The 16915-nt window shown below is 33.8% G+C and overlaps 3 protein-coding genes across 7 annotated transcripts; all 3 read right to left on the reverse strand.

Annotated features, from left to right (window-relative positions):
• Positions 1-1098: 1098 nt before the first annotated feature.
• Positions 1099-3572, reverse strand: UREF (urease accessory protein F). 4 transcript variants are annotated; one of them, XM_079072966.1, is made up of 3 exons: positions 3271-3572; positions 2962-3064; positions 1099-2262 (listed from the first exon to the last, which is right to left on the reverse strand). In XM_079072966.1, exon 3 carries the CDS (start codon positions 2239-2241, stop codon positions 1510-1512), a length of 732 nt encoding a protein of 243 aa, XP_078929092.1. In that variant the 5' UTR covers positions 2242-2262; positions 2962-3064; positions 3271-3572; the 3' UTR covers positions 1099-1509. The 4 variants fall into 4 exon arrangements, with proteins under 4 accessions (XP_078929092.1, XP_078929089.1, XP_078929090.1 ...); XM_079072963.1 differs by having other exon boundaries at positions 2958-3064; XM_079072964.1 differs by having other exon boundaries at positions 2958-3102.
• Positions 3573-7955: 4383 nt separating this feature from the next.
• LOC145137954 (H/ACA ribonucleoprotein complex subunit 3-like protein) lies at positions 7956-9211 on the reverse strand. 2 transcript variants are annotated; one of them, XM_079072096.1, is made up of 5 exons: positions 9097-9194; positions 8901-8979; positions 8732-8799; positions 8381-8423; positions 7956-8181 (listed from the first exon to the last, which is right to left on the reverse strand). In XM_079072096.1, the coding sequence occupies exons 3-5, from the start codon at positions 8783-8785 to the stop codon at positions 8084-8086; spliced, it is 195 nt and encodes a 64-aa protein (XP_078928222.1). In that variant the 5' UTR covers positions 8786-8799; positions 8901-8979; positions 9097-9194; the 3' UTR covers positions 7956-8083. The 2 variants fall into 2 exon arrangements, with proteins under 2 accessions (XP_078928222.1, XP_078928221.1); XM_079072095.1 differs by lacking the exon at positions 8901-8979 and having other exon boundaries at positions 9097-9211.
• Positions 9212-10984: 1773 nt separating this feature from the next.
• Positions 10985-13727, reverse strand: LOC145137908 (CDT1-like protein a, chloroplastic). The gene is made up of 7 exons (XM_079072049.1): positions 12955-13727; positions 12735-12854; positions 12406-12640; positions 11753-12316; positions 11476-11671; positions 11294-11384; positions 10985-11205 (listed from the first exon to the last, which is right to left on the reverse strand). The coding sequence occupies exons 1-7, from the start codon at positions 13293-13295 to the stop codon at positions 11148-11150; spliced, it is 1605 nt and encodes a 534-aa protein (XP_078928175.1). The 5' UTR covers positions 13296-13727; the 3' UTR covers positions 10985-11147.
• Positions 13728-16915: the final 3188 nt, after the last annotated feature.

Consider the following 16915-nt stretch of genomic DNA (forward strand, 5'->3'; position numbering starts at 1 on the left):
TCACATCCAATGTCGACACACAAGCAGACGTAAACGTTTCCTCGCAAGTGGTCCCTGTGTCATATGTTTGTTTCTATTTTCATTAGTAGGCAAGAGTTAATAGCTTCTTTGTTTCCTATAATAGAATGAATTATTATCTAAAATTGAACAAGAGTTTTGAAATGGGCACATGACACGGCAGAAGAATACACACAAACACGGATTACACAGAACCTCTTGTAATAATATATATCAGACACTTGTGGTCATGTCCCTGACAAATATTCCTTCCATTTGTAGATATGGAGTTTAGAAAGTTGGGCTGGAAGAATACCCCACACAAATATATATGTGCATAATTCAGGGCCAGGTATTACATCAATAGCTGCTCAGAACTAGGAAAACAGTCAGCTATCATGAAATTTGGTTGTTGGTTTTGAATTCTTATGCATTAAGCTTTTAATTTTCAAGTGCATGTATGTATCATTTCAAAACTGAATCAAATTTGTATTATTAGTTTTGTTTCTCATAGTGGACCTAGGATATTGTTCAATAGTAGCAATATGGTTGTTTAACTATGAATAATCATTCGGTCATCTAAAAAATAAGAAATACCCATAAGTAATTTTTCCTCATTCATCCTTTTGTTTGCGTTCTTGATATTCTTATGATAGTTAAAATGTATTACATCATATTCTCAAACTCACAGGTTTTCAACAAGTAATCTTTATTCTTTGTTGTTCTTTTACAAAATACTTGATCCACAAACGATAACCACTCTGCTCTAAGTGGAATCAACCCTGCTTACTCTAATCTACTTAGGATTGTAGATTTGTAGGTTATTTATGACTTCTGAATGTGGCTTGTTCGAATAAAGCTTTTGTTTAACATATTTTCCAACTTCTTCATAACCCATATCGATGTTGATCGTTAGGCTATTTCCTAGTTTCTCTATTTAGGTAGTGACAAAACGTAATCTAACAAAAAAAAAAATAATAAATCAATTTGCACCAAAATCAAAAAATAGTTTTGGACAATACCACACTCAAAACAAATTTTTAATTAATAAAAAAGTAGTTTAAATATGCTTCTAAAACATGTTTTTAAAAATAACATATATTTAGAAAATGTAATCCAGTCATATTTCATTCATAAAAGGTGTTAAATGTATTACAAAAGTGCAGCTTACATGCTACCTTTTTCATCCATCCTATTACAATAGATCGTAATGCTAGCATGCTACAATACAAACTTCCCTATTACATACTATTGCCACTAATAATTGAAGACTTCATTGAGGAATATTTTAGGTTTAATCAAAAGAGCGACTAATGAGAGGACTTCTACTATTCTAATTTCCTTTAATCATATTCCTCTTCCTCAGGTCTGTGTTCCCATTACTAGAAAATTTGAATAGAATGCAGAAGGTGAAACATATGTTTGATAAGGACAACTGACCATGAAACAAAGGCAAATGTTTACAATTTTTGTCTAACTCATATCAGTCAGTCACAGTCGTAGTCTTACAAGTCATGAACAGAAAAGCCTTGAAAACAGGTAGCTGTGGCACCCTTGCACTGTATCAAGCAACGGACTCGTTTGACACGCTTCATCCGCTTCCCGGTTCTTCCACTTCTTCAAAACCTCCTCGGCAACCACCGCGACCTGGTGTTGCAACACGGCGGCACCAAGCGGCCCCACCAGGTTCAGCCTGGTTGCCGCCGATATAACATCTCTCATCGTCACAAACAAATACGCCCTCTGAGCCGTTTCCCCATCCAACCCAATCAACCCACAAACCACCCCAAAAACCGGGGCATGGTGGAACCACACATTCCGACCGCTTAACCCCACGTTTCTCATCATCTTCAGAGCTGGAATCTCAGAGAAAACCGAAGCCGATACCCTCATCAATGCCGATCCCTGTGAAACCGATGCCTTTCGGCTCACTTCGTTTGTTAGTGTAGCGTCTAAAATGGCGTCGAGATGTTGCCACGTGTCAACATCTGGCGATATTGTGGCGGAGTAGACGAAAGGAAGGAGGAGACTTGCGGTGTTCTCGAGGACGTGGATTACGTGTGTTTCAAGGTCTTCAGGGTGGGAGACTATGCGCGATTGCATTCCGGCCTCGAGACCAAAGGAATGGGCGAATCCTCCCGTTGGGAGAATGGAATCGAGTAACTGCCATTTGCTCCATTGGAGAAGAGGATCTGATGGGAGGCGAGTGGTCCCATTATTTGCTTCTACTTTATTTTCATTCATTACGATACATAAATCGAGAGTCTGGATAAATGATGTTGAAAAATAGTGGGTTAAATGCAAGATATAGCAATGTACTTTCATTAATTTGTTTATTACAGCATCATACTTTCATTTGTTCCTACGTCGGTGAAAAATCTACATGAGTATTGCAAAGTGATCCAAATACAAAGCAAATTTTCACCATTATAAATGGGTAGTTTTTTTAAGTAAAATGTATTGGTGAGAAATATATATATATATATATATATATATATATATATATATATATATATATATATATTAAAAGTACAATGCTAGAATTGGGACATTTTTAAACGACAATATCTTAATTGGAGAATAAAATTAAAAGTACAATGTTGGAATAGACTTTAGATGAAAGTATGGTGTTACCATAAACAAATATATGAAAGCACGTTGCTATTTCTTGCATTTAGCACAAATGACAAAACAATGCATCATGGAGTATAAATTAGAAAGAACTCAAACCTACATTACAAAGTTAGAGTTATATTCTACTGGTAAATCTTCTTCTTAAAACATTAGATAGGAATCATTGGGCAAATAAGAACCCATAAATACATATTTGATTAAAAAAAAAAAACACAATCAAGAAAATTCCATCTAAGCCAAGAGAAACTGATTGATGAACCGAGGTTCAGAGAGATTGATTGATCTATGCTTAATTCATTGACTAGCTAAAGTTAAAGAGGAATTACCAACATGTTTGGTGTTTTTTCCGTGCCATTTGTTGGTTTTCTCCGCTTCTTGCCCAAATTAGTCAGTCATAATTCCAAAATCGGAAAAAAAAAAACCTAATTCCCGGCTACATCAATGTGAATCAATCAGACAAACAAATTACGCCTTCAATCAAACAGGAATTATTAGATCCATATATCCTTAAAATGTCTAACTTCTAGGTAATCAGATTTAAATTCTCAAAACAGCAGTTAAAAAACAAAACAACATACAGAAAGGATGGAGAGAGATAAAGACTTGAAAATTGTTTGAACGGAGAAGGATTGGCCTTACCGGAATCCTCTGGCGACTGCAGTGAACGATGGCGGGATGCCGGCGAGAAGGAAAGCCGATTAAAAAGTTCAGGGAGCAGAGGCGGCGTGACGGGTGGAAGAGGACAAGAGTGAATGGAAATTATTAGTGTTTTGTTTGGTTGTGAAATTTTTTTTAGTTTTTTATGAAAACTAGGACCTGTAATCAAAGGCGGATTACGCAATGTCAATAGGGAACGATAAAAGGAGTGAGCTCTCGCTAATTTCGCTGACATGGAATGAATGCGAATTTTTTATTTAGGGTTCCTGGTTTCGGTTGTTTAATTGCAAGCTTTGATGCCCGAATATATTCTAAGTAACAATAACAGTAAATGACCATTTTAGCCTTTTCATCATATTCATATGGGAAGTTTTGCATGTTTAGAATTGACAAAAGAATTAGAAACTTTTATGTGATAACGATTACAACATTTTTGTAAGAGAACGTGAGGCTTTGAGGGCATTTTGGTCATCTTCATTCCCAGGACAAGAGTTGCATGGTTTGATATCATATTATTAACTATTTGTGATGTAATTACTAAATAAATTGGAAAAAAAACATTATAACTTCATTGCTTAAATAAGTGTTTTACCATGTTATTAACTACTTGTGATGTAATTAATTGCCAATGATATATGATTATATGTTATAAATGACACGAGTTTTACATTTATGTTTTAAAAATCATACAGAGAATGGCTTTGCAAAAAAAAAAAGCATGTTCTCCAAGGAGATGAATCCAATTCCCCTGAAATCTGTTGATGGATCTTAAATGCCCTCGATGCTGCACACCACCAACAAAAAAGAAATAATGAAATATCTACCTATTTCTTATTTGACTTGGCATGCGATCCTAGCAATCATTCTGTTAAGTGAATGCCCCTTCCTCCATGGATTTTGTTCCTTTGATTTCTGCCTCATCTTTTTTCTTTGTCCTAACTTCTGCAAATACACATCCAATCCAATGTGAAATTTGTCCGCTGACCTTGAACTAATATGGTAAACGGCCTTTGTTGATTGAGTCATCGACCTTTGCACCCAGAAATCGAAATACTAAGTTCTTGATCAAGAAGGCATCGGAAACGTCAAGCCCAGAAATCGAAATCCTAAATTCTTGATCGAGAAGGCTTTGGAAATGTCAATCTTATAGAGTCAGAAAGGTAGAAAGAGGGCAAAATAAAAATAAAAAATGGAATAGAAATCAAAATCAATTACAAGAGCACAGATGTTTGTTGACGGTTGGAGGCGGCGATATTGTTGGCGACAGAAAGCGAAATACTAAGTTCTTGATCGAGAAGGCGTCGGAAACGTCAAACCCATAAATCGAAATTCTAAATTCTTGATCGAGAAGGCTTAGGAAACGTCAAGCCCATAGAGTCAGAAAGGAAGAAACAGAGGAGTGCAAATAATTTGGCAAAACATATGAAACCGATGACGGTGGGAATATTGGATTAACTAAGAAGCAGGATGGAAACATAGAAGGACGACCATGTGAATATATACAAAGTAGTGTGTTCGAAATCGTTAATTGATAAAGAATGATGGAAAATATCAATATATACGAAGTAGTGTGTTCGAAATCGTTAATTGGTACAGATATCTTTAGTGGCATGTGAACTTTTTTTCTTTTTCTTTTTTTTTTTTTCCAAAATTAGGTCTTTTTTTGAATTGTTGAACTGCAAAAAAGGACGTCATTTGTGCAAATCAGTAAAAAAAAACTGTAATTTTTGAAGAGAAAAAAACAATGTATTGTCATGTCAAGTTAACTGCGAAAAATAAAGATCGTACTGCGAAATTCATAATCTGTACTACGAAAATCCTTACAATGTAGATCTAGTTAACTTATAAGAAAGTTTTTGATAAAACACAATCTATATCTATTTGTCGGATTTTTTTGAGCTAACTTTTATACCTTTTTGTCTAATTTCACTAGAAAAATTTCCAACTTACCATTTCTGTTTTGTTAACAAAACTTGAGTTTCAACATTCTAGATGGGTATTTTATTGTTGTTTGTATCGGTAGTTCATAACCGTTTGTAAAAAATATTTATAGGATCTCTTCTAAATGACTCCAGATCATGAATTATAAATTTTCCAAAAATATTGTTTGTATCGGTATTTTATTATTGTTTGTATCGGTAGTTCGTAACTGTTTGTAAAAAACATTTATAGGATCTCTTCTAAATGACTCCAGATCATGAATTATAAATTTTCCAAAAATATTATTTATTGATATTTAATGTAAAAACTCAATATTACATTTCTTTCATTTCTAACTTCACTTATGCATTCATTACATCAACAAAACTTATATAACATCATAATAACTTATAAGATGTCTTAATAACTATTTTTCCATTTTTCAATATAAAGACCAAAATACCATTTTCTTCACAAACATAATGCACACAACTTTTACACCAACTTTTAAAGCTCCTATTTGCACACTTTAAAAGCTACAATTTACACACCTCAACCACTATGACACAAGAAAGAGAAGCTTTGATTTTCATTTTCTTCTAAATTTCAACCCAACAGATATGGATTAGTGTCTAAAGTTAAAGGGGTAAATAGATCTCTAAAATTCTAGGTCACTTGTTTAACCCTGGTTTTTAACGATTCCATGTTACTGATTCAACCAATTTTTTGAGAAAATCGACCGATTTAGTATGGATCAGAAATAGCACAAAGTCGATCATGATTGACTTGTTCTCTTCACCGAGTCACAATCCAACCAGTTTGACCGGACCGGCATGGTTAACCTGATTTTTAAACATCTCTTTAAATATGGTCATTTTATCAAAATCTCAAAAACATTTGCATACTAAAATTTTAAAAATTGATTACATATTAAAAATGGCAAATGATACGAAAGTCACTATGTTATCAGTTTTTCGATTTTGACATTCCATATTTTTCCAAATGGAACATCACTTTATCAATTTTTTGGAACATCACTTTATCAATTTTTTTCCAAATCGAACATCACTTCATCGAGTTATTTCAAATTTTTAATGTTAACCAAAGAATTGTGTATGTCTAGGTTAATTATTATTATTATTAAAAATAAAAAATAAAAAAAATAAAAAATAAAAAAAATAAAAAAAAACTCTTTTCTATACTTCTAAAGAGGATATGGAAGCAACCATTGACCAAATAAAGTCAGCTTTACTACTTTTCTGAGGGAAAATGACATTTTAGGGTAATAAAGTCTTCTACAAGTATTCATTTGGTCATCTTTCTTTTTTATTTTTGTACTCTATTTACCATTGATCTTGTTGTAGATGTTCAAAAGATACCATTATTACCGGGTATTGAAGGTTTCCGACGAGTATGTCACTCCGGTCGTCTTCTCCGGCGAGTTTCCGGCCAAATGCTTTTAGCAACAATTTCCGATCTACAAACGATTTCAAGAACACCCACTTCCATCTGTTCGTTTGTTTCTGTGACCGATTTTAGTTTTCATGTTCTTTGTTCATGTTTAATTTTTGGGTTCATGTTCAAGAACACACAAAAAATGATCGTGTGTGCTCATCAGTGAGTTTGAATGCCAAGAAAGCGAATGATTGAAAGTGTGTGTCGGATCTGAGAGGTGTTCATCTTCATCATGTCCAACAAAACCCATAAATGCAACCCTTGAAATCGAAGGTTTCAGTTCTTTGGGTTTGAGTTCCAGAAATAAAAACAGATGAAGAGCTTCAGGTTTTGGGTTTGAAATCGATTAACACAACACATTTGGAATCGTTTTCTGGGTAAGAGCTTCAAGAAATTAAGATCTTCATTTCTTCGGTTCTTGAGTCGTGAGTTCCAAAAATAAACGAACCCTAGATTTAAGGGATTTTGATTTTCAAGTTTTGGGTTTGGATCTAGATTCTTGTGAGTTCTTCAACCCTTGGTTTTGAAATCGATTTTAAGAAGCACACCACAAAAAAATCTAGATTTTAGATTTGTGTATATGTGTGTTTGTTCAAATTGCCCATAAAATTCATAGTGTTCATCGGAAATTTTATGTTTGGCCGGAAAATTCATAGGCTTACCGGAAAATTAATTTTGACCGGCTAAACTTATGTTAGCCGGTTATAATGGTATATTAAGACACAACAACAAGTTAAATGGAATACAAAAAAAAAAAAAAAAAAAAAAAAAAAAAAAAAAAAAAAAAAGTGACCAAATGAATACTTGTTGAAGACTTTATTACCTTAAAAGGTCATTTTCCCTTTTCTGACCATTAGGCCTGTCCGGTCTCATATGAACCTGCCCGGCTCGGTGTTGTAAGTGAAAAAATATGGAAAATGCTATTTTCTTTACCTATATGGACATTGTATTTTGCTCCCACAATATCGACAAAACACAAAAAATGAGTGTCTTTTTTTTTTTAAATGTACCGGAAGTGCCTAACACTAGAAATCAAGCAAACTAATATGAAGTTACAATTTTGAAGTGTTTTGTGCTCTTGCTTTTTATTTTAACTTCTAAATTTATAAATCAAAACCCTAATCTCTTTCTCAATATCTATCATAACATTAAATGTAAGGTTACATGATAAAAAAAGATCAAATCGATCCATACGCTAAATGATTATAAAAACCATATCAAAACAATAAAATAGTTTGAATAACACCATTTGCATGCATTTGTAGATCAAAAATAACCCAAATAGATCCATCTAAAAGTAAATTGGTAGAAATATTGATTATGTTACTTGTGGATCATATCAAGAACAACAATGCAACCATGGCCAAAATTCCCATTTTACAAGTGCAAATTGGTGTTGTCAAAACCATAAACAAACTATTTAGTATTTGCGAGGTGGTTTTTGAGTTGGCAGCAATCCAAAACGTTTCTTCAAAAGAACTCTTTGCCTTGAGAACTTATCATCAGGTGAAAACCGAGCTGCAGATAAAAGGAAAAAATAAATGAGGGCAAACTTGTAATAAGTTAAGACTTATCAGGGAAAGCCATTTTCTTTTATTTTCTCTATTAAGTCGTTCTTTATGCATTAAGTAAAAAATAAACACCTATATATGGCTTTCCTTATTAAGTTATTATGTCCTCATTAAGAACTTGTACATATAATAAATGAAAAACACACCAGGATGAGCAGACTGCGTGGCAAGTCCAAGTGGTGACTCTTTCTGCACACACCAAAAAAAAAAAGATCAAGCAATTGCTAAAATAACAAGACCAAAAGCTTCTTCACTCATTTATGGAATTAAGGTGCAAATACGTATTTCAGATCAATGAACAATCAGGTTTATTGACAGAATGAAGTCAATATCACCAAATATAGCAAGGCCCTACTAGTAACACAAGCTCCTGCTACAAGGCCTCATGGAAAAGAATCATGGCAACTCCAGAAAAAAGAATAAAGAATGCCAAGAAGACAAAATATTACAAATTGTTGCAAACTTTTCAAGTACACGAATGCCTAAAATGGACGAACCTTGGTGGTGTAAACTTTGTCACCATTTTCGTTTATGTAAAACTGGAGATACATTTTGATTGAGTATTCTGCAAGAAGCGCAAAAGCATGATTAGACTCACATATACACAATTACACATGAAGTAAGAACATCAGTTATGGATCCAGGGTGAGAAGCAATCAATTTTACCCTCACAAACAAAATAGCAGGTATCCTTAGAATCTTAAATTAGCAACAATTTAGGCCACTTCTATGATTGTTTATGTATCTACAACAACGTTGAAAAATCAAAGCGCTTTTATCGGAAAAGAGCGAACCAGAAATCAAAAGGATGAATGAATTATATGGGTAAAGAAGAAGTTTCGGAGAAGGGTGAAGAAAGTACCTTGATTAGCAGGAGAAGAACGGCGACTGTCAGATAAAGTCTTCCGATGATCGACGACGGCGAAGAATACTTAGGGTTTATCTCTGGGTTTTAGGGCTTTATATTATCCACTCGCGGCAATGATATTATGAAATTTGACAGAATGAATCCTTAACTTAGTATTAACTGTATTATTTCTCCTTGTACTTTGGAAAAATGGACGAGTTAAATCAACAAAATTTTAGGAAGTCAAAATTCACATATCAGTTTCTTTCGGTGCACCGAAAAGGTTTTTAGTCTAGCGGTAAAAAATGACTCTCTTAATTAAGAAGTCATGGGTTCTAATCTCATTGGAGACAGGTGGTAATTTAAAACTAGATTAGTTTGTCGTTCCAAAAAAAAAAATCTCGGTATACAACAGTTTCTCTCCATACACAACAATATATGTTTTATAAAGTAACTTTTTATTTATTTTTACGGATAGATCTTGTGTTTCATTTTCTTACATGGTTGGATCTTATGTTTCAGTCACTAACTTTTTATTTTGACACAGATGGAGCTTACTATTTTAAACAAATTAATTCCGTTTTGGATTTGGGACTATATTTTCCCTGTTTTTTTAACTTAAAAAAATCTTGCAAATTTAAAATCAAATGATTTTCTATGTTTTCCTAAAAACTACTCATGCAATGGGTGTTTCAGCCTTCCAGCTCTAAGTATGAAGATATCATTCATGATATATATATATATATATATATATATATATATATATATATATATATATATATATATATATATATATATATAACGGTCATTGATACAAGGGAAAAAAGTCGAAATACTTCCAACTATCTATACCTTTGTCCATATTAGCGAGGAGCTTATCTCCCAAACAAGTTCTCTTCTCAGACAAAGAGGACTTTTAACAGAATGTCAGATGATCGTGAATTCTTTGTGTTAAAACATTGTGATCTTTCCAAACAAGGCCCAACTGAGGGGAGTCCCAAGTTGAATGAAGATGATTCGACTAATTCTAAAAAGACAAGACTCCGATCTGTTGGAAGGCTTTTCGGTTTTCTTCCATTGATATGTTTATTATTGTTATGATTGGATCGAAGCCCTAGTTATGTCTACTCAACCAACAAAGCTTCCCGAGTTCAAGTTTTGATATGCAGGAACAATAAATAATAAATAATTAAATAATTAAAAAAAAAAAAAAAAAACAAGTAAAGAAAGTGTTGGCTCAATATTGTCAGCTTTTATTTTTAAGGAGTTAACTGGAAGAAACAGCATCCTACATTCATTTCTTCCTATTACCGCTTTGTACTTTGAGAAATCTACTTAATTATGGCAATGTCATCTAAATACATATAATGTCATAATAAAAAATATATGAAAGTACAATGCTATAATCAGGTAGAGTTTTCAAAGTACATTGCATTAATAAGAAAAAAAACACAATTACAATGCCAGCTCCTTTTGAAAGTTTAAATGTAAGAAATAATAACAGTATCATTTCATCTGTACAACTGACTGGGTAGATTTTGAAATAAATGAAAGTACAATGCTATAATTGGGTACATTTTTTAAAGTAAAAAAAATGGAAGTACAATGCTTTAATAGAACACACTTTGCTGCATTTTAACAAGTCGAGTGCAGGAAACAGCAAAGTACTTTCGTTGATTTGTTTATTATAGCATCCTACTTTCATTTCTCCACTGATTTGTTTATTATATCAACCCAACAATCTTGGTAATATATCATTATGAAGTATTTTGGTAAATATGTTTTTAAAACTATAAGCTATACGAAGGAAAGATTTAGGATATGCTAAAAGACTCATGATTCAACAAGATTACAACAAGAAAGGGCCAAGAAAACCTCAAGATTGTTAAAATTATGAGTGGTATATTGATAAATGTTACTGCTTCTTCTTTTTTTATTCCATATATCAAATTAAGCAGATACTATCTATCTCTATGATGTCAAACTGATTGGCCTAACACTTTCAGCTAAAAAATTAAATTACAAAAATGGTGAAAAGATTTACAATCTAATTAACGAGCATTCACTTAGTTAGCTTCTGATAATCTTGTGCGTATCGACTCTGGGCTTGATATCTTGTTAACACTGCATTTGAAAGAAAATTTGTTAACTTTAAAAATGATTTAAAGGGAAACAATTGAAACTAATACTATTATATTTTGTTGGGTTTTACCAGAAGAGAAGATCACCACTGGATGCCATTTTCTGATGAATCCATTCAGGTGCTAGTTCTTGCAACAACATGAGTTGTTCCTCAACTTCTCCTGTAGGTAAAATTAGAATTAGATTTGGGCTTTTATAGTGACGAAATTGATAGGATATGTATATATACCATGATCATGAATGAAGACTTACTTCTATCAACAATTTCCAAACGGCATGAGATTATTGTGTGTATGAGCTCCTCTTTTGTGATGACTGAGCGTTTTTGAAAGATAAACAAAAGAGAGTCAAAAAGCTTGGGTAGCCCTGCAATCATTTGTTTCCTCCATTTAGCATGTGAGATTGCTGGATTATTCTCCTCCTTTGCTTTTCGTTCCTTTTCTTTAATCTGAAAAGATTCAACTCATCAAATACCAAAAAACATCCATAAAACTGAAGAAACGAAATGAAAAAAGCAACATAAACATACGGATGCAAACAGATCCCCTGAAAGAATATCACAAAGACCATCATCAAAAGAAGATGCAATTTTGACAGGAGGCGTTTTATTCTTCACAGGAGTCTCAAACAATCTTCTAACACGTCTAGTTAACTTGTTGGGCACTGATTTGGTAGGAGACATAATTGAATCTTCTTCATCAGGAGTAACTAAACTCCTTACTGGCATTCGTAAGGCTTGTGCAGGTGTAGCACTCATTGGAGTAGAAAAAAGCTTGGCAGGAGTTCCATCAATGGAAGAAAGATTTCCTTTCTTTGAAAAGCTCTTAATTGGAGTTTCAGGTAAGTTTGAGCACTTTTGAACTAGAGATGGAGCAACGGATACACAAGCTACTTTGGCGGAGCTATTGTCAGAAACCTGTTTTGAGAAGCGTCTCTTGAAAGACTGAGGCATATGAGATGCTACCAATGGCTGATGTTGAGAGGCTGTATCCTGAACTGAGCCTAAATTGGGATTTTTCATTGCATTTGAAGATGGCACACAGCTCGATTGATTGAATGGTTCAGGTAACATCTCCTCTGGAACTTCATCTCCCTAAATGAAAAGAAAAATTATTAATCACACGATGATGCATAAAAAACCTAATTCAGAGTGAAATAGTACGATGCAATAAATATCAATACCTCGGGATTGGATTTATAGTAGCTCACAAGCCTGGATCGAAACAATTTCCTCATCAGTATGTTCTTGCTCTCTGATTTTAGCTTTTCATCATCCTGAATGATGTTGAAATTCAAAGTCACGTCAAGTTCTGGTTTCATGCAACTGGTTCGTTCATCGCGGACAAGAATCTTCTTTATCTCAATCCCCTCAGGCAAAATAAACTTGAGCTGAGCTAGATGACTATAAGTGAACCTCCTGTACAATCAAATATGGCCGAAAAACAAATTAGAAAACCCGCCCCCAATACCATCTAACAAATTAAGCGTTTTGAATGAATGAATCCGTATACCTGTCTGTTAAACTCTCCACCGCACGGCTAATGCTTGTAAACGTCGACATAGATCCTTTCAATCCAAGAATTCGAATAGAAGATTGCAGGCTATTAAAGAACTCATCCAATATTTCGTAACTAAACACAAGTTATATTCGAATATCATCAGCATTTTATTCAAATAGAGTAGACACATTTCGATAGAGACCAGTATAAGAAACGGGGAAACGATTTGTACCTTTTTGGAAGGGCTTTGGGTGTCTTTGGCTTCGTGATTAGGTTTTTGCTTGGGGTAACGGATGATGTTAACGGGTCAGAGGAAACAGAAGGTTTCAGATCTGACTTTCGGAAGTGCTTGGCCGCTTCCCTGACTTGACTCACTGATCGCAATGCTTGGCGGCGGGTGAGAGATCTTCGAGGCGGTTGTGTAGGCGTTGCAGGAGTCGTGGTGCTCAACGGCATCTGATCTGGTGCTCCATCTGCTTCGTCGGCGGAATGTTGTTTGCCGACGGAGGATCGGAGGACTTTCTTCGATTTGAACGAGTCGAACGGTGTAGAAGAAGCTCCAATGGAATCCATTTGAACAGAGAGTGTATTTGTGTGTGTTGTTATGAGAAATGCGGTGAAGATTGTGACAGTGGAGATCGTTAGCAAAGTAATAGGTTTTCTTTTGGCGCGAATGACTATATGGAAGCTGATCAACAAGACAGCGTTCGCGCCAAAATCATACGTGGACGCGGGAGGGGAGGCGTCTGTAATTCCTTATGTTTATTTTTACACCCTCAACTTTACAGTTTTGAAATCTTAAATCCAAAAATTAAAATTTCGTTTACTTATGTCCAAAAGTTCTCTTATTAGTTTTCATTGCTAAAACAAAATCAGCTTTTCACCCACCAACTCTTAACTATTTTATTATTTAGAGCACTAGTTAAGTTGATGTTTCTTTATTTGCTTCCAAAAAGAATCAATTTTCATTTTATATGCTAAATTGAATAATACTTTGATTTCTAATTTTGAATGACTTTAAATTTTCAAATACAGATTTTGTTAAATTAGGTTTAAAATTATCTTGTTTTATATGCTAATCTTATCAACAACCGATATATCAAGTAAGCATGAAATTTTATCGTGCTTTAAGATAAATTTATCAACAAAATAAATAAAATTGCATTAATAGATAAACAAAATGAAAATACCGGACTATATTCTTTTTGATGATTCTTGTATCAATAACGAATTCTCAAAATGTTTGAGCCTTTTCTCTTCAAAGCTTTGACAGTTCTATCACGATCACTCTAAATAGTTTTGGTTGTGTGAATGAAGACGCCTACAAAAACATTAGACAAACAATCAAGAAACATAATTTTATTAGGGTTTCAAATGTATAGAAAACATATATTTATACATTGTTATATACTCTTGAATTATGACCGTTGTTGTAGTTCAAATTCTGATTAGGTATAATATTTAATAATTAGCCGTTAGTCCATTTAGGATAACCTCTAACTTATAACCCATTGGGCCAAGATACATGCAGATGACTATAGAGGATTACGAAGCAACACAAATTAATTATCATTCTTACGTCGTCATCTTGGTTGTAAAATCAAAGTCTAGAGCGAGAATGTGTTGGATGAAAAAAAGTTAAAATCAATGTTTTAAAAACTAGTTTTTTAGTTGAACCGGTATCACGACCGGTTTCCGGTTTAACTGGTTCGACCGTTGAGTAACCGGTTTCTATAATTTTCATCTTTTTTCGTATTTTTCTACACATATATACATACATAAATCAAAAATTTGATGTCCACAACTTCAAACATTAAAATACACATCAAAACAAGTTGTAGATCAATCTAAATACATTAAAATAATTCATAACCATAAGTTTTACATCAATTCACGTGCATTAAAAAAAAGTCCTAGATGAATATAAACGCATCAAAAAACTTCATAACATTTATCATGTGCTTTTATTAAGAAAAAATTTAATAAATGTGAAAAAACTACCAAAGTTTATTATGCAAAAGGTTTCAATTTCATTTGATTTTATTCAATTTAACTTGTTTCCGGTTTAATTGAACCGGTTCAACCGGATTTTTGTAAAAACCGGTCGGTTCAATACAGTTCAAAAATAGACATAAAACATTGTTTTTATTCAATTTAACTTGTTGAACCGTTCCCTTCCCTGATTTCTGGTCAAACCGGTTTTTAAAACATTGGTTAAAATGCTTCTTGGATTGAAATAAAAATACGGCAAAAATAGGGTTATTGCCCTACATGCTGTATGAAATATCAATAAATCATAAATCACAAAAGTTTTACATAAACGTAACGGGTAAACGAGCAGCAAGCTGTATCGCAACTTCATTTTGGATGACAAACTAATTCTTTTAAAAACAACATTCATATATATTGGGGTCATAACATTACTATGCATGACCCGTTGGACTTTATTGAGGAGCTCTACAACATTTGGCGCAAAGAAATCGAAAGTATCATATGTAAAAGGTATAAACGTGTGTTGATTTTCCATGCACATTTTCTCGTGTTTTGCCACTTTGCATAAGACGGCTTTTAAAGCAACTTGCCCAACAGTGAAAACCTCACTTCCCAAGCCCACAAGAAAGGAAACCCTTGTTACATCCATACATGTGTGCTTCCCTCCAGCCCAACCAAAAACTAAAACATCAATTGGTCTAAGTGTTGTTCTTCCGACCAACGGATCAGTCAGAAAGTTCATAGGTGTCTCTATCTTGGTAGAAACCTTGACGCGCCTAAATATGTCGAAAAGAACATCCCTAACCAGATCATGTCAGTACTTGAAACTCGAGAGCTCTCTATAATGAACTACGTGCTATCCAAATGAGTCCAAGCATGTCTTGCGACAAACATGACATGTCTCATCAACCGAAAATAAAGGGATCTGAAGACGATACTTAAGGATAGCACGATACTCCACTGGCGACATAAGTTGGCCAAGACCATCAATAGGAATAATCATAATAAAATCATAAGCATTTGGTGCCCTTATAGACTCGAAAACTGCTTTCTTCCTATTAGTCATGTCAAAGTGAACTTCCATGTCTTAGACAATTTTACTAAAAAGGGCATTCGCCAATGAATATTGGGCTTTTAGAGGGGAGATGTTCTTATTAGTGAAATTGTTGAAGTCAAAACCCAAAATTGTATCACGAAGACAGGCCAAACCGCCAAAGCACAAACATAATCGGAATTCATACCACATATGCCGCTATCTTGTAAGATGTGGTCTTGTAACATCCACGATTGATCTTGTGAGGTCACAAAAGCATAGGAGGAAGCCTATGCCGGTAAGAACAACCCCAAGCCATCAAACCTAATTGGTAAAGAAGCAAATCGCCATTGAATGCCCCAAAGAAAGGTGTAACGTCCCAAATTCCATAATATTTTTTTTTCATTTTTAAAATAAAATAAACACTCATTCTTATAAAGTTACATTCAAGTCAAACCAATTGTTCATAAACCATAATTCAAAATCAGAGTTATAAGGAACACAATGTGGAATCACAAATCATAAAATTGTTAATGTGTGTACAGTCTCGCCTTTACAATCTGATAAGTAACTGAAAAACATTTAGTCAACAACCATAAACACAAAGCTTAGTGAGTTCCCTAAAATATCACATACAACACAACATAATAACTAATTATGGGTTATCAGCAACCTTGTGACTATCAACAGTCATGAGGACTATCAACAGTCATAAATATCACATACACAACAATATAAACAACTATGGTTATCAACAACCATGGGGCTTTCAATAGTCCTATGGGCTCATAACAGCCATGTGGGTTATCAACAACCCTGCAGACTATTAGCAGTTCCGAAGTCATCAGTAATCGCAATGATACATATAAAAACAATCAGCAAATAAGACTCAGTGAGTTTAGCATGCACACCACTATGACATAGGTAATATAGTGAGGATACCTAAATGAAGAGCTAAAATCCACTACTCAAAGTCCCATAGAATCATCAACACAAACCTCCTAAATCAATCACAAGCTAAACCTAAAAATATAGCTCAACACCTCTCTACATGTAACACCGTAAATTTTCAAATAAATTTTTCATTTAAAAATCGCATAATTCTCATAACACATTTCACGAAAATCTCATTTATTTAATTTACAAACCACAACTCCATAATTGTTTG

The sequence above is a fragment of the Lactuca virosa genome, chromosome 9, assembly GCF_052849685.1.
Source record: "Lactuca virosa cultivar CGN04683 chromosome 9, Lactuca_virosa_CGN04683_v6, whole genome shotgun sequence".
NCBI classification, from domain to species: domain Eukaryota; kingdom Viridiplantae; phylum Streptophyta; class Magnoliopsida; order Asterales; family Asteraceae; genus Lactuca; species Lactuca virosa.